The 23847-nt window shown below is 51.3% G+C and overlaps 2 protein-coding genes across 16 annotated transcripts in view; one reads left to right on the top strand and one right to left on the bottom strand.

Annotated features, from left to right (window-relative positions):
• MTFMT (mitochondrial methionyl-tRNA formyltransferase) overlaps positions 1–7437 on the bottom strand; it is a 35751-nt gene extending 28314 nt beyond the window's left edge. For 6 of the 9 annotated variants that reach the window (XM_085849501.1, XM_085849506.1, XM_085849505.1 and 3 more), the window contains exon 1: positions 3742–3984. In XM_085849501.1, coding sequence (XP_085705627.1) covers positions 3742–3806 — 65 coding nt within the window. In that variant the 5' untranslated portion in view covers positions 3807–3984. Of the gene's footprint in view, positions 1–3741; positions 4009–4109; positions 4263–7294 lie in introns of those variants that run through there. The other 3 variants (XM_085849502.1, XM_085849503.1, XM_085849504.1) reach the window with 3 other exon arrangements.
• A 139-nt stretch (positions 7438–7576) lies between these two features.
• Positions 7577–23847, top strand: part of LOC147015090 (transcriptional repressor p66-alpha-like) — a 74406-nt gene continuing 58135 nt past the window's right edge. The window contains exons 1-2 of one of the 7 annotated variants that reach the window (XM_085849497.1): positions 7577–8114; positions 12495–13168. In XM_085849497.1, coding sequence (XP_085705623.1) covers positions 12501–13168 — 668 coding nt within the window. In that variant the 5' untranslated portion in view covers positions 7577–8114; positions 12495–12500. Of the gene's footprint in view, positions 8115–8709; positions 9022–9041; positions 9238–9352; positions 9584–12494; positions 13169–23847 lie in introns of those variants that run through there. The other 6 variants (XM_085849496.1, XM_085849499.1, XM_085849494.1 and 3 more) reach the window with 6 other exon arrangements.

Genomic DNA, 23847 nt, shown 5'->3' with positions numbered 1-23847 from the left:
GGGTGGGATTTGAACTCGGGATCCTTAGATCCAGAGCCCACCAGCCTAACCATTAAAACGATATATATATATATATATATATATATATATATATATATATATATATATATAATCACAATATTTCAAAAAAAATGTATTGGGCCCAATCTGTTCTCATGGATCAGGCATTGCGTGGCAGGGGTATGCGCTCTACCGAGTGCCCTTCTAGTTTTATTTTGAAATAATCAGAATCACGACAGTTGAACACAGGTCGAGGCCAATTAACTTGGTGTGTGATTTTGAAGGTGATTGCTTACACCTGAGATAATTTACAATTGCTATTGTAAGGGGGGGGGGGGTGGACACTTATCCAACCAAGATATTCTAGTTTTGTATTTTAAAATAATTTTCTGAAATTTATGAAGTTTGTTTTTCACTTGGAAGTTGTTGGTTACGATGTGTAAACATCGGTGGAAAAAGTCTGATTCAATGCAATTCAATTCCATGCGAAAAGGCAACAAAAGGTGAAAATTTTGAAAGGAGGTGTAGACTTTCTATAGGGCTGTACAATGAAATGGAATACTAATAAGGAACCTGAAGAAGTAAAGAGGAAAGATGGAGTCATCAGGAGGAACCTGGATAGGATTCGGGTTTCAGCTGCTATTCCACAACCCTCAAACGCATCCAGGCGCAGCCAAGTGAGCCTTGCAGAAAAAATTCTGCAATAATTCACTTCTCCTAAGACAGATAGACAACAAAAGAGAGGAAGAGAGAGTAAAAGGTAAAAGAGAAGAAAAAGCAAGAAGGAATGGAGAACAAGGCTTTCATCCGCAGCCTGATGGAGTACTGCTCTCCCCTCTGGGCTGGTGCTCTCGTCTCACACCTAGCTCGGCATCACGCTCTGGAAACCAAGGCTTTTGGAATCATTGGTACCTCCCGCAATGAAGCTGAGTCTTTGAGTCTCTCACTCCCTTAGTAAGCAGGTCGGTGGTCTTTATGTCTTCTACCATCTCTTCTCCGGCCTTGCCCACACTGCTCTGTCTGTGATCTGTCCCCCCACCCCTCACCCCTCCCATATTTCCACAGGGTGTTCAAGGTCCGCCGGCAACCCCCTTCTGGTGAAACTGCCAAAATCAAGAATCATTGCTCACCTTCATTCTTTCTTTCCTCTTTATTCCCACTTCTGGAACAAACTCTCTTCAATCCCACTCTTCCCTCCAGATCTTCAAAACTGCTGCTCACCATCTCATACCATGATCTTTTCTACCCCTCCTTAATTCACCCCATACCCCCCTCCTTCAAATTCCCTGCTTTCCTTCCTGAAGGGCCTTATGGTGTCCATCTTGTTTACCCCATGTAACCCACCCCATCCTATTCCAATCCCTTCCGCACATCTCCTGATGTCTCTGTTCCCTACTGTTTTGTGCATCCCTCTCCCACCTCTCATCTCCTGCTCCCTTTCTTGTAGGTTCTCTGTTAGCTCTAATACGAGCCTCGACGTATTATATGAAGAATCCCTTTCAAAAAATTCTCGATCCGGACCCGGATCTTCATCCTTGTCACACACCCAGCCTGTCCAACAAATTTCGGCCGAATGTGTTGACTACTTTTTGAGATATCAGCTCACACACAAACAAACAGGGGTGAAACATTAGCTCCATCCACCTTGGTGGTGGAGGTGATAAGGTGGTGTCATACATGCTGCAGCAACGGTGGTAAATCTCCGAAAAAAGTTTTATTTTTCTACAATCTTTAAAATCTTTATTTTATTTCAATTGAATTACATATTTCAACAGCGGAGAACACAAATCGTGTTCTCGCCACTTTCAAAGACCTTCCCTTTGTCAGAACTTGAACAAAATATTACGGCATTTTACGTCATCTCAGCCAATCAAATTTGCTGCTCATTTCTTCAGTGTTGAGGAATATTGAGATTCAAACAAAATGGCAATTCATAAGACCTGCAAAAGAAAGAGGGAGTTGTGGACCTGGGATGGGGAGAGGGAATTTGAGGACTTGAATAAGAAAGGCGGAGTGAAAGACTGAGAATTGGGAAAGGGGGTTGGGGGGGGGGTTGAGGACTTGAAGAAGAAGAAGAAGAAGAAGAAGAAGAAGAAGAAGAAGAAGAAGAAGAAGAAGAACAAGAAAGGGGTTGAGGACTTGAAAAAGAAGAAAGGGGTTGACGACTTGAATAAGAAGAAGAAAGGGGTTGACGACTTGAAGAAGAAGAATAAAGGGGTTGAGGACTTGAAGAAGAAGAAGAAGACAGGGTTGAGGACTTGAGGAAGAAGAAGAAGAGGGTTGAGGACTTGAAGAAGAAGAAGAAGAGGGTTGAGGACTTGAAGAAGAAGAAGAAGAGGGTTGAGGACTTGAAGAAGAAGAAGAAGAAGAGGGTTGAGGACTTGAAGAAGAAGAAGAGGGTTGAGGACTTGAAGAAGAAGAAGAAGAAGAAGAGGGTTGAGGACTTGAAGAAGAAGAAGAAGAAGAAGAGGGTTGAGGACTTGAAGAAGAAGAAGAAGAAGAAGAAGAAGAGGGTTGAGGAGTTGAAGAAGAAGAAGAAGAAGAAGAAGAGGGTTGAGGACTTGAAGAAGAAGAAGAAGAAGAAGAAGAGGGTTGAGGACTTGAAGAAGAAGAAGAAGAAGAAGAAGAGGGTTGAGGACTTGAAGAAGAAGAAGAAGAAGAAGAAGAGGGTTGAGGACTTGAAGAAGAAGAAGAAGAAGAAGAAGAGGGTTGAGGACTTGAAGAAGAAGAAGAAGAAGAAGAAGAGGGTTGAGGACTTGAAGAAGAAGAAGAAGAAGAAGAAGAAGAGGGTTGAGGACTTGAAGAAGAAGAAGAAGAAGAAGAAGAAGAGGGTTGAGGACTTGAAGAAGAAGAAGAAGAAGAAGAGGGTTGAGGACTTGAAGAAGAAGAAGAAGAAGAAGAAGAGGGTTGAGGACTTGAAGAAGAAGAAGAAGAAGAGGGTTGAGGACTTGAAGAAGAAGAAGAAGAAGAGGGTTGAGGACTTGAAGAAGAAGAAGAAGAAGAGGGTTGAGGACTTGAAGAAGAAGAAGAAGAAGAGCGTTGAGGACTTGAAGAAGAAGAAGAAGAAGAGGGGTGAGGACTTGAAGAAGAAGAAGAAGAAGAAGAAGAGGTTTGAGGACTTGAAGAAAAAGAAGAAGAAGAAGAAGAGGGTTGAGGACTTGAAGAAGAAGAAGAAGAAGAAGAAGAGGGTTGAGGACTTGAAGAAGAAGAAGAAGAAGAAGAAGAGGGATGAGGACTTGAAGAAGAAGAAGAAGAAGAAGAAGAGGGTTGAGGACTTGAAGAAGAAGAAGAAGAAGAAGAAGAGGGTTGAGGACTTGAAGAAGAAGAAGAAGAAGAAGAAGAGGGTTGAGGACTTGAAGAAGAAGAAGAAGAAGAAGAAGAGGATTGAGGACTTGAAGAGGAAGAAGAAGAGGGTTGTGGACTTGAAGAGGAAGAAGAAGAGGGTTGTGGACTTGAAGAGGAAGAAGAAGAGGGTTAAGGACTTGAAGAGGAAGAAGACAGGGGTTAAGGACTTGAAGAGGAAGAAGAAGAGAGTTGAGGACTTGAAGAGGAAGAAGAAGAGAGTTGAGGACTTGAAGACGGTCGATAAGGAACAGTCGGCTTAACAAGCGATAGCAAGCGCCGATTGTTGATGGAACACAGCCCGGGTTATCTGCTGGCTCCGCAGAGCAGGTTCGCACGACCACGTCCCACGTGCACAACCAAGCAAGGAAACACCGCAGCACGAAACACATCGCTCACCGAAAGCAGCACTTCGTCCTCGTGAAGAGCTTGCAACAGGGGAGCGGCATTCGCGCCAACATCATGACAAACCTCCGGCTTCAAATCTGTTACCCACGTCAGTATCAAAATGTTACTTCAATGCACAATCTTGATAAAGAGTAAAAATTGCACAACATTACATTTATAACCACGACACGAGGCATTATATATCTCAAAGGCAAGCGAAATAAAACTGGAGGTAGCCATTTTCACCTCCAATCCTTCCTATTATTATTATTTAATTATTGTTATTTAAGTATTTCATATCATCATTGTGGCGTTTTTTAACATCACATCCATTACTATGCGTATGAGTGTTTCTCGAGGTAAATTTAAAGACTTATTACCTCAGATTTGAAAAATCTCCACTGAAAAAAAAATAAAATAACGGCACAACGTGAAACTCGTGTCCTAAATGTAATCATCTCACACAATTTTCGTCTTGTTTTACATTCCAAAGTGTAATAACCATTCACGTAATTGCGTGTATTTCGTCATTGGTTGGAATCGGCGACATCAAAAATAAATATCAATAAAACGGAGGGAATCAGCCTCGCTCGATAATATGCGATGAATACTCCCTTTAGAAAGAGCGAATAAAAAGTTAATCGATTTGAACTTTAAACGTGATACCGTTCAAAGTTTAATTCAAGGAGAAATGCATTTCACACTTTACTGCTTGATATTAATGAGAATTTTTTTTTTAAATTCCAATGAAGTACGTACTGTAAAACTTGTGAAACCACCGCCGCTACACCGTTCTGATCTCAATCTCAGATGGGACACCGTAAGAAAGCGTGAGATTGTGTATAAAAACAATAAACAGAGAAGTAAAAAACAAAAAGGTGCCGATTCAATATCATGCAGTTTCACTGTAGGTTCTTTGTTATTATATTATCATATTACGATGCTCGGTATATGCGGCAAAATCGAACGCCGTGACAATAAATAAATAATAAATACGCCGTGGCGTCCATCTCTTGACATCGGGTCGAATGGGCAACAACGGGGTTTTGAGAATCGTAGCGTCGGGTCGAGGTGGTGCACAATGCAGGCCGAGAGACAACCGAAGACCAACGCCGACACCACTCATGACCATTCGGAGCCCCGGCGAATCACTTTATCCCTCAATCAATTTGCCAATCGGTTCATCAATCCCCTCCTCGCACTCGATCCGCTCGCTTGCTCGCCATTATCCCTCGATGGATACAAGGACAAGGAGCGTTATACAAGGACCCTCGGTTCATTCCACTAGAACCATGACAGCGATGGTGCATTATTCAAGAATCGAAGGATCGGAACCTTGACCTCGTCGGTGGGGATTAACGCAGGTCTGACGGATTGGCAACAACCAACTAAAGAACTCCCGTCCCTGGATTCTACCACCCAACCCCTCCACAGGAGCAACTCTTCCCCTTCAAGCCGAACCCCCCCCCCCCGACCACCAAGAGCCACTCTCCCCATGCCCCCACGAGAGCCACTACCCCCACACCAGGAACTCTTCCCCCCCCACCACGAGATCCACACTTCCCCTCCCCCCAACCACCAAATCAACTCTTCCTCCCCCCACCACATCCACTCCCCCCAAACACGAGAGCCACTCCCCCCTCCACCACATCCACTCTTCACCCCCTCAAACACGAGAGCCACTCTCTCCCCACCCCCACCACCAAATCCACTCTTCCCCCCCCCCCAAACAAGAGAGTCACTCTTGCCACCCCCACCACCACAGCCACTCTTCCCCCTCCCCCAAACACGAGAGCCACTCTTCCCCCCCCAGCTACCAGTTCCACTCTCCTCCCCCAAACCACCCGAGCCACTCCACCACCAGATCCACTCTTCCCACCTCACCACCAGCTCCACCCTCCTCCCCACCACCAGATCCACTCTCCTCCCCCCCACCACCAGATCCACTCTCCTCCCCCTAACCACCAGAGCCACTCTTCCCACCCCACCACCAGGTCCACTCCCCGCCCCTATGAGATCCACTCCTCACCACCACCAGCCGCGTGCTCCTACCCCGAGTTTCGTCCTCCATGGTTCCAGCCTGAGCTCCCATTGTCCCCCCCCACCCCAACACCGAAGTTCTCCTCCTCCTGCCCCCCCCTCCTCCCACACTACACATCCTCACCCATCTGTATCTTTCCGCGAGATTCACCCCTCAACTCCCTCTCCCCCCCCTGGACTTAATCGATCTCAGGATCCGCCATTTATCCTAAAGTGACACACAGGTTGTCGGAACGTCGGCAGGACCGTAAGCTTAATCAATGGCTGCAGGGTTTCCCCAGCGATCGGGATCCCATGAATGGACGATCACGTTTGAGAGTGCTTTCCAAGGGTGTTCGAGGCTGTGATGTACGATCGAAGCCTGGTGTTGACTTCACGGTTAAGGTGTCAGGCTTAAGATCTTCGGGTCTTGAGTTCGAGCCCCTGCCGTGTCGTTGAATTAACATCAGGTGGGTTGACTCAGCCTGTCCCCATTCTAAGGTCGGCAAAATGAGTTTCATGTACTACTGGTAACAGGGGGCACTGCATCAGCGGCACAGCCGCGCGCCCACCAACGTTGGATCCAGCAACTACGGGCTGCACACGAAACAACAACAACAACAACAACAACAACAATTTGCACGGTGGCTGAACCGAAGATCAGCCGACATCGGCGTTCCCCCGGTGAGTGATGACCGCCGGATCTCCAAGACGTTCGATGAGAAGCCGTTATAAAATGGTCTAGTCACACCGTCATGGAGGTTCACTGTGACCATCGAGCTCAACGTCGTGACCGTATTAAGTTTACCTCAGGATGGAGGTTCACTGTGGTCATCAAGCTCAACGTCGTGACCGCGTTAAGTTTACCTCAGGATGGAGGTTCACTGTGGTCATCAAGCTCAACGTCGTGACCGCGTTAAGTTTACCTCAGGATGGAGGTTCACTGTGACCATCGAGCTCAACGTCGTGACCGTGTTAAGTTTACCTCAGGATGGAGGTTCACTGTGACCATCGAGCTCAACGTCGTGACCGTGTTAAGTTTACCTCAGGATGGAGGTTCACTGTGACCATCGAGCTCAACGTCGTGACCGCGTTAAGTTTACCTCAGGATGGAGGTTCACTGTGACCATCGAGCTCAACGTCGTGACCGTGTTAAGTTTACCTCAGGATGGAGGTTCACCGTGGTCATCCAGCTCAAGGTCGTGACCGTATTAAGTTTACCTCAGGATGGAGGTTCACTGTGACCATCAAGCTCAACGTCGTGACCGTGTTAAATTTACCTCAGGATGGAGGTTCACCGTGACCATCGAGCTCAACGTCGTGACCGTATTAACTTTACCTCAGGATGGAGGTTCACCGTGGTCATCAAGCTCAACGTCGTGACCGTGTTAAGTTTACCTCAGGATGGAGGTTCATCGTGGTCATCCAGCTCAAGGTCGTGACCGTATTAAGTTTACCTCAGGATGGAGGTTCACTGTGACCATCAAGCTCAACGTCGTGACCGTGTTAAGTTTACCTCAGGATGACGCGCGAACGGACAGGGTACCTCGTCAGAGTGGTGAAACCTCCGTGGCGGTGACCGAGGTACCAGACGTTTGTGGTTGGACCAATGAGCGCGGACTTTGTGTGCGGTGATCCTGAGATGTCCTGGCTCGAATCTTTCTAAACATCACTCGAGAGGGGGAGGGGGGGGGTTAAGTAGTAAAAAAAAAAAAAAAAAAAAAAAATGACCGGTTGGGCCTCGACATCAACGGCGGTGGTGATAGTCCGGTAGACCGATCGTGGTGGTACGCCGGTACCACGTGCTTTGGGGTTTAACGCTCGGACCCTTTGGAGTTGGACGAGTCGGCCATTGCTCACGGAGACGGACACTCACGGGTTAAAGACACTTCGGTGCCGCCCGGTGCCCCACCCCGCGGTCGCGAACCCCTTGGGAGAGACAGACAGGGAGAAGGAAAGAGCGAAGGCTTTGGCCATCGACCCGGCCTTTAGCCACCACACGTCTCGCAATTAGGACATCTGGACGGAGGGCGCAGACCTCGGCACGGGAAGGTGGCCGGGCCGATGCTGTTTGGGGTAAACATCGCCACCGGCGAGGACTTCAATAGTCAGGATTAATAGACCGCGACATATTGATTTTACTCGACTCTGAGGTAATGGTGTGTAGCCTTTCGTCTCGCTCGATCAGATCCGAAGGGAGAAGAGCAAAGACCTTACGGGTGGCGGTTCTCGAGCGTGTTCACCAGTTCCGGTGGATGAGATCGAGCGAGGAGATAAGGAGGGAAACATCGAGGTGTGCGTGCTGTGACAAAACAAAGATCGCAAGGCCGGCGCCGTGACCGCTCGCACGTCGTGCTCGGAAAAAGGTGAGTCTCGGTTCGTGGACCCGGCGCTTTGATCGTCGAAGGAAAAAAATCTGGAGGGTCTTGGTCCGGGGGGACCCGCGAAGATCTGGTATATCAGGAACAAAGGGTCGCGTGCTCCGGGTGCGCTCGCAACCCTTCGGGTGGAAAATCGGGGTGTTCACGGGCGGGGTGAGACCCCGACTGGCGGAGGTGACCGTCCGTGCCGACTCGGGGTGGGAGGATGAATGACAGGTGTGCACGTGTGCGTTCTCCGCCTGGATGGGGGGGTCTTTCATCGGGGAGGAGAACCAACGTACTCTGGGGGTCTTCGTCCGCCATTTCATCTCGAAAGTGTCGCTTTCGAGTCACGTGACGGCTCGACCTTCCGCGGTCCTTGACCTCGTGCGCATGTTTACGCAATCGGTGTCACGTGACAATCGACCCCCGACCCTTCAGGTTCAACCACCCCCTCCAACCCCCGGTCCGTGGTTTAAAAACTCGAGGGACTCGTTCGCGCGTTGCCCCCGTCGGGCACGTGGAGATCCTCGCGTACAGTGCATTAATTGCGCACACTGTATCGCCAGGAGGTTGTACAGTGCGTTCGGTCCGTGTACAGTTCGAATGGCGTGTAGTTACAGTGCACACGTAGCGAAGTCACTTAACAAAGTTTGAAACCGGTAATGGCGCGACGAAAGGTCGTTCAAAAGGAGCGACTTGTGAGACCAAGTGCGGTTCGCGTGACGAGACGAACCCGAACGACATGATTTAGGGTCGTGTGCCGACGGGTTCGCGGGTCCCGAGCACAAGGATCGGCGCGTGCAGCAAGCGAGCTGTGCTGGCCCGCACTGAGGAGAGAGGAGAGGAGCGGCGGGACGGGTCCCAGGGAGGAGGGAGAGGTGGACCCGGAGAGAGGGATCGACCCGGCCCGGTAGGCGTTCCCGAGCGGCGTGCCCGGCAGCGCCCTCGCCCGGGGTCGAACCCCAAGGCCGGCCCGCGCTCACCGTGTACTCGGTTCGCTCCCTCGCGCTCTCACCGCCATGCCCGGCCCGGCACAAAGGGCGACTGGCTCGCACTAGTCCCGGAGGGAGTCCGAGGCGGACAGGTCTGTTCCTGCCATTGCGAGCGAGTCGGAGGGGCGCGCGAGGTGCGTGTGGAGGACGTGGGGGTGGGGTCGTTTCATCCCGATCGTTGTCTCATTGATAAATAAATAATCATCGCGCCCTATCACTATATTTAGTAGGAGCGTCGGGCCTAGTGGTGAGGCTTTTGGGGGCTTGCCCTCTGAACCCGACCTCGCTGGTTCGGTTTACCTCGTCCCCACGGCTTCGACCTGAGAATAGTTTTACTTTTTCTTCGGATTGAAACTGAAGAGAAAAATCCTTGGAGTGAACGGGATTACGGAACCATCGGTCGAGATAATTTTCCGCCTTGATGACGATCCATGATTATGGAGGATTGAGGAAACGCGTTTGTACGCGTCATACATTGAGGTCTGAACCAAGAGATGTTGGGCTTCCCACACTTCACCAACTGGTCGTTCTTTCCGAGTCGGCGTTCCTTATGCCCGGTCTTCGCCGCTCGGCGTTGGTCGTGTCCGATCTTCGCTTCGCTGCGCGGCGTTGGTCGTGCCTCGTCTTCGTCGCACGACGTTGGTCGTGCCCCGTCTTCACCGCTCGGCGTTCCTTATGTCCGGTCTTCGCTGCGCGGCGATGGTCGTGCCCGATCTTCACCATGTGGCGTTGGTCGTGCCCGATCTTCACCATGTGGCGTTGGTCGTGCCCGGCCTTCGCCGTGCGGCGTTGATCATACGTTGCCGCGTCTACGCCGATGGGCCTTTCGTGGTGCCCCGTCTTCACTGCTGGGCCTTAGATGGTACCCTGTCTTCGCCGATGGGCCTTTCATGATGCCCTGTCTTCGCCGATGGGCCTTTGATGGTGCCCCGTCTTCACTGATGGGCCTTTCATGGTGCCCCGTCTTCACTGATTTGGTCGTGTGGCGTTGGTCGTGCCCGGTCTTCGCCGTGCGGCGTTGATCATACGTTGCCGCGTCTACGCCGATGGGCCTTTCGTGGTGCCCCGTCTTCACTGCTGGGCCTTAGATGGTACCCTGTCTTCGCCGATGGGCCTTTCATGATGCCCTGTCTACCCCGATGGGCCTTTCATGATGCCCCGTCTTCGCCGATGGGCCTTTCATGATGCCCTCGTCTTCGCCGATGGGCCTTTGATGGTGCCCCGTCTTCACTGATGGGCCTTTCATGGTGCCCCGTCTTCACTGATGGGCCTTTCATGGTGCCCCATCTTCACTGATGGGCCTTTCATGATTCCCCGTCTTCACTGATGGGCCTTTCATAGTGCCCCGTCTTCACTGATGGGCCTTTCATGGTGCCCCGTCTTCGCTGATGGGCCTTTCATGGTGCCCCGTCTTCACTGATGGGCCTTTCATGATGCCCACGTCTGCGCTGATGGGCCTTTGGTGCCCCATCTTCGCCGATGGGCCTTTCATGGTGCCCCGTCTTGGCCGATGGGCCTTTCATGGTGCCCCGTCTTCGCCGATGGGCCTTTCATGGTGCCCCGTCTTCGCCGATGGGCCTTTCATGGTGCCCCGTCTTCGCTGATGGGCCTTTCATGGTGCCCCGTCTTCGCCGATGGGCCTTTCATGGTGCCCCGTCTTCGCCGATGGGCCTTTCATGGTGCCCCGTCTTCGCCGATGGGCCTTTCCTGGTGCCCCGTCTTCGCCGATGGGCCTTTCCTGGTGGCCCGTCTTCGCCGATGGGCCTTTCCTGGTGGCCCGTCTTCGCCGATGGGCCTTTCCTGGTGGCCCGTCTTCGCCGATGGGCCTTTCCTGGTGGCCCGTCTTCGCCGATGGGCCTTTCCTGTTGCCCCGTCTTCGCCGATGGGCCTTTCCTGTTGCCCCGTCTTTGCCGATGGGCCTTCATGGTGCCCCGTCTTCGCCAATGGGCCTTTCATGGTGCCCCATCTTCGCCAATGGGCCTTCATGGTGCCCCAGCTTCGCCGATGGGCCTTTCATGGTGCCCCGTCTTCGCCGATGGGCCTTTCATGGTGCCCCGTCTTCGCCGATGGGCCTTTCATGGTGCCCCGTCTTCGCCGATGGGCCTTTCATGGTGCCCCGTCTTCGCCGATGGGCCTTTCATGGTGCCCCGTCTTCGCCGATGGGCCTTTCATGGTGCCCCGTCTTCGCCGATGGGCTCTTCCTGGTGCCCCTTCTTCGCCGATGGGCCCTTCCTGGTGCCCCGTCTTTGCCGGTGGGCCCTTCCTGGTGCCCCGTCTTCGCCGGTGGGCCCTTCCTGTTGCCCCGTCTTCGCCGATGGGCCCTTCCTGTTGCCCCGTCTTCGCCGATGGGCCCTTCCTGTTGCCCCGTCTTTGCCGATGGGCCCTTCCTGTTGCCCCGTCTTCGCCGATGGGCCCTTCCTGTTGCCCCGTCTTCGCCGATGGGCCCTTCCTGTTGCCCCGTCTTCGCCGATGGGCCCTTCCTGTTGCCCGTCTTTGCTGATGGGCCCTTCCTGTTGCCCCGTCTTCGCCGATGGGCCCTTCCTGTTGCTCCATCTTCGCCGATGGGCCCTTCCTGTTGCCCCGTCTTCGCCGATGGGCCCTTCCTGTTGCCCCGTCTTCGCCGATGGGCCCTTCCTGGTGCCCCGTCTTCGCCGATGGGCCTTTTCTGGTGTGCCCTTCCCTTGCTGGTCATGGCCGGCCTACCCTGCGAGTCGGTGCCTGGTTGCCACTGTCTTTCCAGTATTTTGTGTTCCTTCGAGCTGGTTTTTCGTGGTTGTCATTTCTTTTCCCACATTGAAGTTGCATCACTGAGTTTGCCAGTTCATTCTCCAACGAAGAACTCTTCTTTAATGACAGGTTAATTTACCCAGAGTTAGATGGGATGACTTGTCATGCCCTCTTCCACTGGGATATGTGGTATATGATACACATTTACCTTGAACAAATCAGGGTGCTGCCTCCACCCTGAATCGCCGGGACTACGAATGTTTGTGAGCCACGTAAAGCCTTCCTATGCACACCTCGAGTGCAAACACTAATTTTCAACTCACTCTATCCATTTTCAAGAGTGCATCGAGGTCAAATATAGAAACACAAACATGAAAGAAACATAAACAAACATCAATATAACACACACACACACACACACACACACACACACACACACACACACACACACACACACACACACACACACACACACACACACACACACACACACACACACACACACACACACATCTCCTGTTCACACCTTTCTCGTGTTTTGAGGGTACCTTTGGCCTTTCTTTCTTCATCAACAACAATCTCTCTCAAACTTTCTCTTCAGTAATGATTGCCGTTTCCAAATGTAAGACTTCTTTCTTGGCTCATTGACCGACCCTTGTGCCAGCAGGTGATGGAGGGCGTGGAAGATATAAGAGGAGCGAAGCGACTCAGGGCTGAAGATGGAGTTGAAACAACCATGGATTGTGCTTTGAAGAGCAAACGGACACGGCTATTGGGTGATGATTCGGAACTCGACGGCCCTGAGGCTGTTATGGAGGAGGATGGCAAGACTTCTGGAAACGATGCTTTACAACCTGTGAAGATGACCGAGGAAGATGTTGAGAGGAATCAGGGCGACGCAGATCCAACCGATAAAAGTGATGTGAAAGACCCTACTCTCGAGGTTGAAAGTGAACAACACAAGAAGCTGGATGATACAGAGACGTTGTGTAAGGAGTTAATGGAGGAGGACAGAGAGATAAAGGTGCTTGCAGTTTCCAAGGATTCTTGCTCCGTGGAAGGGGTCCTGGAACGGGAATCGGTTGAGAATTCTGCTGAAAAGTTGAATGAAAGTGAAAAAAATACCGGAAATGCTCAAGCTGATGATTTTGAATTTGAGAAGATGAATGTGGCACATTTGGGTTCCTCTTCAGCTGAAGTATCTGATAAGGATGTTTTTATAACTGGCACGTTGGCTGCAGGGGAGCGTTCGTGGGTTGATGGGCGGCCTGCATCATCTTCATCATCTGACAAAGAAAACTCCTGCGAAGAGCCTGTGGACATGAGTACCGCCAAACCGTAGGTTCCTGCAGTCATTTATTTATTTGATTGTTTTAAAATTGTTTCGCCCAAAATAATTCCAAGCTTTTTTTTGCTGGATACCTTTGAACAATCTTCGTTGCTGTATTGATATACAAGCTGGGTCACCCGATCAAGATCAGGTTATTTAGACTTGAGTAAACCATCAAGGTGATTGATGTTTGAATCTTGAGCAAAAGTTAACCCAAGATTGCACCACAGCATTGATGGGCCAAATGGTCTCATCTCATTGTTTGTGGTCAGTTTCTTGATTTTCAGACATACAAACAGACATACCTACAGAGAAATGCCTTGTGGGGGTGAGGTTCTGCACATGACCAATCGCCAAATTTTGTGAGCTGGGGTTACCAAGGGTCAGGTCATGATCACAACCTCTCCCACGAAAGTGGGAAGCAGACTTGTGATTTCCACCCCTATGGCTGGGCAAATACACACCATGTTTTTGCATACATGCTTGGGGTACCCAGGCTGACCCTGGGTAGACACTGACGCACTGACACACGCACATATTGACACATAGTGGCACACGCACAGACTGACACACACACACACACACACACACACACACTGACATACACACACACACACTGACATACACACACACACTGACATACACACACACAGACTGACACACACACACACACACACACACACACACACACTGACACATACACACACAGACTGACACACACACACACACACAGACTGACACACACACACAGACTGACACATACACACACAGAGTGACACATATACACACACACACACACACACACACACACACACACACACACACACACACACACACACACACACACACACACACACACACACACATGCTTTCAGAAAGTATTCACACCTCTCAACTTTTGTCACATTTTGTTGTGACAGCCTGAATTTAAAATGGATTAAATTAAAAAAATATTTGTCACCGATCGACATAAAATACCCCATAATGATAAAGTAAAAACAAGTTATTTTGAAATTTTTACGCATTAACTAAAAAATGAAAAGCTTAAATGTTTTGCATCAATAAGTATTCAACCTCCTGAATCACTACTTTGCAGAAACGCCTTTGGTAGTGATTAAAGCTTCAAGTCTTCTTGGGTATGTCTGTATCAGTTTTGCATATCTGGATTTGCGGATTTTCTCCCATTCTTCCTTGCATATTTGCTCAAGCTCTGTCAATTAAGATGGAGAGTGTTGGTGAACAACAATCTTCAAGTCTTTCCACAGATTCTCAATGGGATTCAAGTCTGGGCTTTGGCTGGGCCACTCAAGGACTTTCACATTCTTGTTCTGAAGCCATTCCAGTGTTGCTTTGGCTGTATGTTTGGGGTCATTGTCCTGTTGGAACGTAAATCATCACCGCAGTCTGAGGTCTTTTACACTCTGAAGCAGATTCTCCTCAAGGATTTGCCTGTATTTGGCTCCATTCATTGTTCCCTCTATCCTTACAAGTTTCCCAGAACCTGCTGCTGAAAGCATCCCAATAGCACGATGCTGCCACTAAGGCTTCACAGTACGGATGGTGTTACATGGATGATTAGCTATGCTCAGTTTCTGCCAGACATAGCACTTTGCATTCAGGCCAAAGAGTTCATTATTCATCTCATCAGATCACAGGATATCTTGACTCATGCTCTCAGAGCCTTTCACATGCCTTTTTGCAAACTCCAGGCATGCTGTCATGTGCCTTTTTCTCAGGAGTGGCTTCGGTCTGGGCCAATCTTCCAGAAAGCCGATATTTTTGAAGTGGTGCAGAGATTTTTGCCCCTTCGTGGAGGTTCTTCCATCTAAGCCAAGGAACTCTGTAGTTCTGTCAGAGTGGTCATTGGGTTCTTGGTCTCCTCCCTGACAAAGGTCCTTCTTGCCCGGTTGCTCAGTTTGGTCAGACGGCCAGCTCTTGCAAGAGTCTGGGGAGTTCCATATTCTTTCCATTTCCTTATGATGGAGCTCACTGCATTCTTGGGAACTTTGAACGCCAGAAATTGTTTTATACCCTTCCCCAGATCTATGCCTCCTCACAATTATACATATCTCTGAGTCATATGGACAGTTGCTTCGACTTCATGGTAGAGTTTCCCCTCTCACATGCACTGTCAACTGTAGGACATTGTTTCGAAAGATGTATTTCTCTCTAAGTCATGTCCAATCCATTGAATTGGCCACAGGTGGACTCCAATCAATGTGGAGACATTACAAGGATGATTAAAAAAAAAATTGGATGCACCTGAGCTCAATTTGGAGTGTCATAGCATCGGGAATGATGCAAGACATTTTAGCTTTTCATTTTTAATTGATTTGTAAAGGTTTCTAAAAACATGTTTTCACTTTGTTAATATGGGGGTATTTTGTGTGAATTGGTCACAAAAAAAATCTCAATTTAAACCATTTTAGATTCAGGCTGCAACAACAAAATGTGACAAAAGTTGAGAGGTGTGAATACTTTCTGAAGGCTGTGTGTGTGTGTGTGTGTGTGTGTGTGTGTGTGTGTGTGTGTGTGTGTGTGTGTGTGTGTGTGTGTGTGTGTGTGTCTTCCATAACTACAAAACTATAAAACCGAGCATCCTGAAACTTTGCATGCATACTAAGAAAACTCCAAGGAAGTACAAGAGTGAAAATTGGGTGTTTGGGTTAATTAAAACACCCCTTTTGAAGATAATTAACGGCCTTATTTAATTATATCCTTCATCAGGCGATCCTCGGCTACCTCGCTCTCTGGGTCTAAAGGCATTTCCTGGGTAACCTCACTGGGTTCTGAAGCCACCATGTTTTTTTTTGCCTGCTCAACCATGCCTTGACTTGGGACAGGCCGCAACGATTTTTTAAACTATAAAGTTTTTTTTTATTTTTTTTTTTCCCCTCCTTTTCTCACTCGACTTGAATGCCTGTTCATCACAGCTATGAATTGTTGTATACATTAACTTTTGTCAGTGCTATAGTTTTCAAATTAGGAGCTTGGAGCGATTTCTTGCATTATATGATTCGATTTTCCACGATCTACTCTCATGGACTAATTAAAGTATAACATCAAAATATTATTTCGGTTTTGAGGATCGGATATCGTCTGGACTGAATAAGTGTTGAAATCTGACAATTTAAAGAAATAACAATTTTTACAAGTCTGAAGACGATATTAGTTCACGAGGGGTATTTGACGACTGAGATTGTTTCAGAAGTCAAGGATGAGACAATGTGATAATGTTTGACCAAGTTATAAAAATGATCAACATGATGTGGTACGAGTGACAGGTTATTAGCTGCAAAATGTCGAAAACCCGGTTTCCTTCAACAACTTTCAAAATTTGACCTTTGCATAACCTTTAAAGGTCACAAAACAATGTTGTGGACATTAAAATAAGGAAACAGGATACGTGCTATAGCTTATTGGAGTTAGTTCGTCGAAGAAGGTCAAAAACCCGGTTCGATTCCCACAACTTTGAAAATTTGACCTTTGTGAACTTTAAAGGTCAAAGGTCAAGGATTATGACCTTTGGTGCAAAACTTCCTCTGGAACATTCCAGGAACAATATATCATCATATAGGCTATATGGCATTTCGCTCTCCTCGGATTATCCATACTTTGATGAAATCAGCGTAAAAACAAACTTGAAGGGGGCGCCACGAGCAAGGTGTTCGAGATAGAGCAAAATGGTTTCAAGACTTTAGGTGGGGAATGACCTCAAGATTATGCATAAAAATATTGTCATCCTAGCTCTCAAAGTTTGGGCGGTCGTATGATTTTTATGTCAAAATTCGAAATTTTCGAAGTTCGTGACCTTGTGACCTTGGGACGAAAATGAAAAATCGAGCTCCGTGGGGCTATGCTGGTGCCATTGGGCTAACCAAATACCGAAACTCCTGCCAGATTCGACAAACCCCTCGGAGAAGATGCAAATTGAAATTGGCTACCCCTAAAAACACAATTCGCAATTTTCTAAGTTTGTGACCTTGACCTTGTGACGAAAATGAAAAATTGAGCTCCGTGGGGCTATGCAGGTGCCATTGGGCAAACCAAACACCGAAACCCCTGCCAGATTCGACAAACCCCCTTGGAGAAGATGCAAATTGAAATCATTTACCCCCTAAAAACACGTTTTATGGGCGTGGCTCCGCCCATAATGGGCGCACTACGCCCATTCTCAGGAAAACACAACGACATCATGATATAAACCTCCCACCAAAATTTTATCAGGATCGGATCAAAACCCACGGAGCTATGCTCGGGACAGTCAGGCAGACATACAGACAGACAGACACACAACAATAACGAATATAGTGGTCACTTATTTTTTTTGTGAAAATATTTTTTCGTGAACCAATAAAAGCGTTTGTGTGGACCACGAACCGATGTACCACGTGATGCGTGCACAGACGAGCAAGCAAAATGGCGGATTTTCTGCAACGTTTATTTCATGGGCGATTGAAATTTGCGATGTCTCAAGAGTTGTTCTGCATTAAGCTGCAACTCTTTTGTGGATAATTATTTTATTTCATGACTGCTGTGTGCCCGGTGAAGGGCTTTAAAGTTAGAGGAATCCTATATGATACACAGCGACAGCCTGGTCAACCGTTCCTTATCAACCGTTTAATTGGAGTGCTTGCATGAGTGCTTAAGTCACTTGCCGAGCACCCATAGTCGATAGCGGTACCGTGCTACATCATTCTGAGCGAATCGTTCAACCTCTGCTGGCGCTTTTGCCACGCCACGTCACCCTGAGCGAGTGGTGCGTGCTCCGTCACCCTGAGCGAGTGGTTCGTGCTCCATCACCCTGAGCGTGTGGTTCGTGCTCCTTCACCCTGTGCAAGTTGTTCAATGAAATAACACCCGATTTCCGAACTGTTTGCCGTATTAACGTGTTTTCTAAATTACCGAGCCAGTTTTTTTCCACCCGTCACACACAGCTGTTGAGAAAGAATAATGTTTGTGAACATCTCCCTGAAACATCTATATAAATGTAACATTGTTTTTCGGTGAAAGCTACTCGAGGTTTCTGGGTTGTATCCAGTATGTACTGTAGGTGGTAATCACACTGACTCCAACCTGCTGATTCCCGAAAAATTGACGATATCAGCTGTGTGTGTGTGTGTGTGTGTGTGTGTGTGTGTGTGTGTGTGTGTGTGTGTGTGCGTGCGTGCGTGCGTGCGTGCGTGCGTGCGTGCGTGCGTGCGTGCGTGCGTGCGTGCGTGCGTGTGTGTGTGTTTTGCATAAAACATAACATCTTCTTTCTGCTAACTCCCCTACCCCCATCTCTGTCCCATCCTTGTTCTACCCCCTCCCAATTCAATGCAGTAACCTCCTCCCACACACTCTCTGTCTCTGTCTCTGTCTCGCCCCTCTCTCTCGCCCCCTCTCTCTCGCCCCCTCTCTCTCGCTCCTCTCTCTCGCCCCTCTCTCTCGCCCCTCTCTCTCGCCCCCCTCTCTCTCGCCCCTCTCTCTCTCGCCCCCTCTCTCTCGCCCCTCTCTCTCGCCCCTCTCTCTCGCCCCTCTCTCTCGCCCCTCTCTCTCGCCCCTCTCTCTCGCCCCTCTCTCTCGCCCCTCTCTCTCGCCCCTCTCTCTCGCCCCCTCTCTCTCGCCCCCTCTCTCTCGCCCCTATCTCTCGCCCCCTATCTCTCGCCCCCTATCTCTCGCCCCTATCTCTCGCCCCCTATCTCTCGCCCCCTATCTCTCGCCCCTATCTCTCGCCCCCTATCTCTCGCCCCCTATCTCTCGCCCCCTATCTCTCGCCCCCTATCTCTCGCCCCCCTATCTCTCGCCCCTCTATCTCTCGCCCCCTCTATCTCTCGCCCCTCTGTCTCTCGCCCCCTCTATCTCTCGCCCCCTCTATCTCTCGCCCCTCTATCTCTCGCCCCCTCTATCTCTCGCCCCTCTATCTCTCGCCCCCCTCTGTCTCTCGCCCCCTCTGTCTCTCGCCCCCTCTGTCTCTCGCCCCCTCTGTCTCTCGCCCCCTCTGTCTCTCGCCCCTCTGTCTCTCGCCCCTCTGTCTCTCGCCCCTCTATCTCTCGCCCCCTCTGTCTCTCGCCCCCTCTGTCTCTCGCCCCCTCTGTCTCTCGCCCCCTCTGTCTCTCGCCCCCCTCTGTCTCTCGCCCCCTCTGTCTCTCGCCCCCTCTGTCTCTCGCCCCCTCTGTCTCTCGCCCCCTCTATCTCTCGCCCCCCTCTGTCTCTCGCCCCCTCTGTCTCTCGCCCCCCTCTGTCTCTCGCCCCCTCTGTCTCTCGCCCCCTCTGTCTCTCGCCCCCCTCTGTCTCTCGCCCCCCTCTGTCTCTCGCCCCCCTCTGTCTCTCGCCCCCTCTGTCTCTCGCCCCCTCTATCTCTCGCCCCCCTCTATCTCTCTCTCGCCCCTCTATCTCTCTCTCGCCCCTCTATCTCTCTCTCGCCCCCTCTATCTCTCTCGCCCCTCTATCTCTCTCGCCCCCTCTATCTCTCTCGCCCCCTCTATCTCTCTCTCGCCCCCTCTATCTCTCTCTCGCCCCTCTATCTCTCTCTCGCCCCTCTATCTCTCTCTCGCCCCCTCTATCTCTCTCTCGCCCCTCTATCTCTCTCTCGCCCTCCTCTATCTCTCGCCCTCCTCTATCTCTCGCCCTCCTCTATCTCTCGCCCCTCTATCTCTCGCCCCCTCTATCTCTCGCCCCCCTCTATCTCTCGCCCCCCTCTATCTCTCGCCCCCTCTATCTCTCTCGCCCCCTCTATCTCTCTCTCGCCCCCTCTATCTCTCTCTCGCCCCCTCTATCTCTCTCTCGCCCCCTCTATCTCTCTCTCGCCCCTCTATCTCTCTCTCGCCCCTCTATCTCTCTCGCCCCCTCTATCTCTTTCGCCCCTCTATCTCTCTCTCGCCCCTCTATCTCTCTCTCGCCCCCTCTATCTCTCTCTCGCCCCCTCTATCTCTCTCTCGCCCCCTCTATCTCTCTCTCGCCCCTCTCTCTCTCTCGCCCCTCTCTCTCTCTCTCGCCCCTCTATCTCTCTCTCGCACCCTCTCTCTCGCCCTGTCTCTGTCTCTGTCTCTGTCTCTGTCTCACTCTCTGTCTCTTTCTGTCTCTCTCTATCTCTGTCTCACTTTCTGTCTCTCTCTCTCTCTCTCTCTCTCTCTCTCTCTCTCTCTCTCTCTCTCTCTCTCTCTCTCTCTCTCTCTCTCTCTCTCTCTCTCTCTCTCTCTCTCTCGCTATCTCACTCGCCCTCTCTCTCGCCCTCTCTCTCGCCCTCTCTCTCGCCCTCTCACTCGCCCTCTCTCTCTCTCGCCCTCTCTCTCTCTCGCCCTCTCTCTCACTCTCTCTCTCTCTCACCCTCTCTCTCTCTCGCCCTCTCTCTCTCTCGCCCTCTCTCTCTCTCGCCCTCTCTCTCTCTCTCGCCCACTCTCTCGCCATCTCTCTCTCTCGCCCTCTCTCTCTCTCGCCCTCTCTCTCTCTCGCCCTCTCTCTCTCTCTCCCTCTCTCTCTCTCCCCCTCTCTCTCTCTCGCCCTCTCTCTCTCTCGCCCTCTCTCTCTCGCCATCTCTCTCTCTCGCCCTCTCTCTCTCTCGCCCTCTCTCTCTCTCGCCATCTCTCTCTCGCCATCTCTCTCTCTCGCCCTCTCTCGCCCTCTCTCTCTCGCCATCTCTCTCTCGCCATCTCTCTCTCTCGCACTCTCTCTCTCGCACTCGCTCTCTCTCTCTCTCTCGCACTCGCTCTCTCGCACTCGCTCTCTCGCACTCGCTCTCTCGCACTCGCTCTCTCGCACTCGCTCTCTCGCACTCGCTCTCTCGCACTCGCTCTCTCGCACTCGCTCTCTCGCACTCGCTCTCTCGCACTCGCTCTCTCGCACTCGCTCTCTCGCACTCGCTCTCTCGCACTCGCTCTCTCGCACTCGCTCTCTCTCTCTCTCGCACTCGCTCTCTCTCTCTCGCACTCGCTCTCTCTCTCTCTCTCTCTCGCACTCGCTCTCTCGCCCCTCTCTCTCGCCCTCTCTCTCTCGCCCCTCTCTCTCGCCCCTCTCTCTCGCCCCTCTCTCTCGCCGCTCTCTCTCGCCGCTCTCTCTCGCCCCCTATCTCTCGCCCCCTATCTCTCGCCCCCTATCTCTCGCCCCCTATCTCTCGCCCCTATCTCTCGCCCCCTATCTCTCGCCCCCTATCTCTCGCCCCCTATCTCTCGCGCGCGCCTCTATCTCTCGCGCGCGCCTCTATCTCTCGCGCGCGCCTCTATCTCTCGCGCGCGCCTCTATCTCTCGCGCGCGCCTCTATCTCTCGCGCGCGCCTCTATCTCTCGCGCGCGCCTCTATCTCTCGCGCGCGCCTCTATCTCTCGCGCGCCCCTCTATCTCTCTCTCGCCCCCTCTATCTCTCTCTCGCCCCCTCTATCTCTCTCTCGCCCCTCTATCTCTCTCGCCCCCTCTATCTCTCTCTCGCCCCCTCTATCTCTCTCGCCCCTCTATCTCTCTCGCCCCTCTATCTCTCTCGCCCCTCTATCTCTCTCTCGCCCCCTCTATCTCTCTCTCGCCCCCTCTATCTCTCTCTCGCCCCTCTATCTCTCTCTCGCCCCCTCTATCTCTCTCTCGCCCCCTCTATCTCTCTCTCGCCCCCTCTATCTCTCGCCCCCCTCTATCTCTCGCCCCCTCTATCTCTCGCCCCCTCTATCTCTCGCCCCCTCTATCTCTCGCCCCCTCTATCTCTCGCCCCCTCTATCTCTCTCTCGCCCCCTCTATCTCTCTCTCGCCCCCTCTATCTCTCTCTCGCCCCCTCTATCTCTCTCTCGCCCCCTCTATCTCTCTCTCGCCCCTCTATCTCTCTCTCTCGCCCCCTCTATCTCTTTCGCCCCCTCTATCTCTCTCTCGCCCCCTCTATCTCTCTCTCGCCCCTCTATCTCTCTCTCGCCCCCTCTATCTCTCTCTCGCCCCTCTCTCTCTCTCGCCCCTCTCTCTCTCTCTCGCCCCTCTATCTCTCTCTCGCACCCTCTCTCTCGCCCTGTCTCTGTCTCTGTCTCTGTCTCTGTCTCTGTCTCACTCTCTGTCTCTTTCTGTCTCTCTCTATCTCTGTCTCACTTTCTGTCTCTCTCTCTCTCTCTCTCTCTCTCTCTCTCTCTCTCTCTCTCTCTCTCTCTCTCTCTCTCTCTCTCTCTCTCTCTCTCTCTCTCTCTCTCTCTCTCTCTCTCTCTCTCTCTCTCTCTCGCCCTCTCTCTCTCGCCCTCTCTCTCTCGCCCTCTCTCTCTCTCGCCCTCTCTCTCTCTCTCGCCCTCTCTCTCTCTCTCGCCCTCTCTCTCTCGCCCTCTCTCTCTCGCCCTCTCTCTCTCGCCCTCTCTCTCTCTCGCCCTCTCTCCCTCTCGCCCTCTCTCTCTCTCGCCCTCTCTCTCTCGCTCTCTCTCTCTCGCCCTCTCTCTCTCGCACTCGCTCTCTCGCACTCGCTCTCTCGCACTCGCTCTCTCGCACTCGCTCTCTCGCACTCGCTCTCTCGCACTCGCTCTCTCGCACTCGCTCTCTCGCACTCGCTCTCTCGCACTCGCTCTCTCGCACTCGCTCTCTCGCACTCGCTCTCTCGCACTCGCTCTCTCGCACTCGCTCTCTCGCACTCGCTCTCTCGCACTCGCTCTCTCGCTCTCTCTCTCTCGCCCCTCTCTCTCGCCCTCTCTCTCTCGCCCTCTCTCTCTCGCCCTCTCTCTCTCGCCCTCTCTCTCGCCCTCTCTCTCTCTCTCTCTCGCCCTCTCTCTCTCGCCCTCTCTCTCTCTCGCCCTCTCTCTCTCTCGCCCTCTCTCTCTCTCGCCCTCTCTCTCTCGCCCTCTCTCTCGCCCTCTCTCTCTCGCCCCTCTCTCTCTCTCGCCCCTCTCTCTCTCGCCCCTCTCTCTCTCTCGCCCCCTCTCTCTCTCGCCCCTCTCTCTCTCTCTCGCCCCTCTCTCTCTCGCCCCCTCTCTCTCTCGCCCCCTCTCTTTCGCCCCCTCTCTCTCGCCCCCTCTCTCTCGCCCCCTCTCTCTCTCTCGCCCCCTCTCTCTCTCTCTCGCCCTCTCTCTCTCTCTCTCGCCCTCTCTCGCCCCCTCTCTCTCTCGCCCTCTCTCTCTCGCCCTCTCTCTCTCGCCCTCTCTCTCTCTCGCCCTCTCTCTCTCTCGCCCTCTCGCCCTCTCTCTCGCCCTCTCGCCCTCTCTCTCTCGAAAGTGACTCTCTCGCCCTATCTCTCTCGCCCCCTCTCTCTCTCGCCGTCTGTCTGTCTGTCTGTGTCTCTGTCTCTGGACATATCCAGATTGTGGTTATGTCCGGGCGGGGTTTGTCGCCGGACTGTGTTTATAGTATGATCGGTAGAAAATGGATTTGACATTACTTTGTTTCCATCTTCACTGTTATTCTCTGCAGAATCATTTTGATTCAACAGTATGAATTGTAATTAACGTTCCACCACAAGTCTGCCTTCCCTTACTCTCACCTCACACTGTCTTCACTTCTCCCCACTCCTCCTCGCTTCCCCTCCCTCCACTCTCCTTTTCCTGCCACCTCTTCATTCTCCCACAGCCCTCTCTCCCCCACCGCTCTCTCCCTTTTTCTCCCTCCCCCTTTGGTATTACTGTCAGCGAAGTGACGGGTGATATTTGCATATATATATATATATATATATATATATATATATATATATATATATATATATATATATATATATATATGTATATGTATATGTATATATACGTATATGTATATATATATATATATAT

The sequence above is a fragment of the Eptatretus burgeri genome, chromosome 12, assembly GCF_056783735.1.
Source record: "Eptatretus burgeri isolate ZD-2024b chromosome 12, Ebu_testis_v1, whole genome shotgun sequence".
In the NCBI taxonomy this organism is placed as follows: Eukaryota; Metazoa; Chordata; class Myxini; order Myxiniformes; family Myxinidae; genus Eptatretus; species Eptatretus burgeri.
The sequence above is the reverse complement of the archived record's forward strand: the minus strand, read 5'-3'. Positions and strand labels throughout refer to the sequence as shown.